The sequence below is a fragment of the Xyrauchen texanus genome, chromosome 44, assembly GCF_025860055.1.
Source record: "Xyrauchen texanus isolate HMW12.3.18 chromosome 44, RBS_HiC_50CHRs, whole genome shotgun sequence".
NCBI lineage: Eukaryota > Metazoa > Chordata > Actinopteri > Cypriniformes > Catostomidae > Xyrauchen > Xyrauchen texanus.
Genome location: NC_068319.1, coordinates 2,178,013 through 2,179,922, shown reverse-complemented (window position 1 = coordinate 2,179,922; position 1,910 = coordinate 2,178,013). Strand labels below are relative to the sequence as shown.

The 1,910-nt window shown below is 38.9% G+C and overlaps 1 protein-coding gene across 1 annotated transcript; it reads right to left on the bottom strand.

Moving 5' to 3' along the window:
* Positions 1-522: 522 nt before the first annotated feature.
* On the bottom strand, positions 523-1,578 carry LOC127636332 (uncharacterized). The gene has a single exon (XM_052116787.1). The coding sequence runs from the start codon at positions 1,576-1,578 to the stop codon at positions 523-525; it is 1,056 nt and encodes a 351-aa protein (XP_051972747.1).
* Positions 1,579-1,910: the final 332 nt, after the last annotated feature.

The following is a 1,910-nucleotide window of genomic DNA, read 5'->3' as shown; positions in this document are numbered from 1 at the left end:
TGGACTCATGGGGCGCATGGTGGCCGTAATGGAGGCACAAGTGCAAAAATGATTGCAAATATACCACCACAGTATTTTTGGTTGCTGCTTTTTATGTACATTTTTTTATTTAACTGCACTTTACATTTTCAAAGTTTGATAAATATTTGTATTGGTTGTTTTTGTTTAAATAAACATGTTTATTAATACAAATGTCTGGTTCAGTTTCTTTAACACTTATATCGCAAATATCGTATATGGTTTGTGTTTTTTTTTTTTTTTATGTGATTTGGTGTATTTTCATAAATAATGTGTATATTAAACATGTTAATCAGGTGAAGCGATTAGCTGCATATAAAATTCTATAACATTTCAACATTAAATATGACTAAAATCCAAATGAAATTATTCACAAAATGCATAGTTTTAGAGATAATAGGGTTTATTCAATCGATGAGAATATAATACAATTTATGAAAGTGCAGATGTCCTCAAACACAAACGGCAGTGTTACAAAAATATGGCATTGGTGTATTCAAAGAATCACTCGTTCCCTCCGTTAAAATGCATCATTAATGCAGCTCTGATGTCAGCCCCTTCTGTGTTCGCACGCTCAGGTAATGTCTGAACAGGAGGCTCAATGTTTAGAGTCCTGTCTGGGTGCTCTTCAGTGAAATTATCACCATGTTCCTCACAAATGTTATGGAGCACACAGCAGGTCAGTGCAATCCTCTTGCTCAGCTCCAGCTTGCAGTCATTTCTTTTTAGGAGGCACCTCCATCGTCCTTTTAATCTCCCTAAAGACATCTCCACAACCGATCGTGCACTGCTCAGCCTGTAATTGTAGGTGTGCTGTTCAGGGGTCAGTCTGCCAGTGTCGGAAAAGGGCTTCATGAGCCAATTCTGCATGGGGTATGCCGGATCACCGATCAGGTAATGTCCAACATCACAGCCAGAGATGGTCACTTTGTTTTGCCCTAGTAATTCCCCGTCACTTAGGGCCTCCCACAAATGTGACTGTCGTAGCACTCGGGCATCATGCACACTCCCTGGATAGCCAACACAAACATCCCAGAAAAGACCTTTGCCATCCACAACTGCTTGCAGAACAATAGAATGCCAGCCTTTACGATTGAAATAGTCTCGTGGATAGTCCTCTGGTGCAATTATTGGAATGTGGCTGCCATCAATTGCACCCACACACTGTGGAACTCTCCAACGATTATTAAAGAAAGTGGCCATTTCTAACAACTTTTCAGCATCAGGAAATCTTATGTGGATGGGAAGGTGCACCTTGATGACTGTGTTGCAGAATTCCTGAACACAATTAAATACAGTGCTGAGGCCTACCCCAAAAAGATGGCTGATTGTCCTGTATTCACCACCCGTGGCCAGTTTCCAGATGGCAGTTGCCACACGCTTTCGGATTGGGACACACAAACGGTAGTTTGTGTTCCTTCTCCCCATGGCATGCTTGACCTGACTGCAGATGTACTCAAACGATTCTGGGGATACACGGAAATTCTGCATGAATTGTAACGGGGTGAAATCCGGAACAATTGTGTCCCACCAGTGGCCAGATCGTGGGTATGCCCACATTACAGGTGGCCTCCGCCTTGCCTTCAGCTGCAAGATTGCCTGTAAAGATAAAAAAAAAATATATATATATATATATATATATATATATATATATATATATATATATATATATATATATATATATATATATATATATACTGTATATATAAGTTTCATTATGGGCAATAGGGTATAGGTATATTTTCTATCAAGTATACAGTGCAGTATAAATACTATAAAAACAGTTGAGTTGTAGCAGTGAAGTGTTTATTAATTCATCTGTAAGTACCACTTAAAAGACAGGGCTACTTTATAAGGTTTTTTTCAGTCTTTTTAGGGTCATACATTGTCTT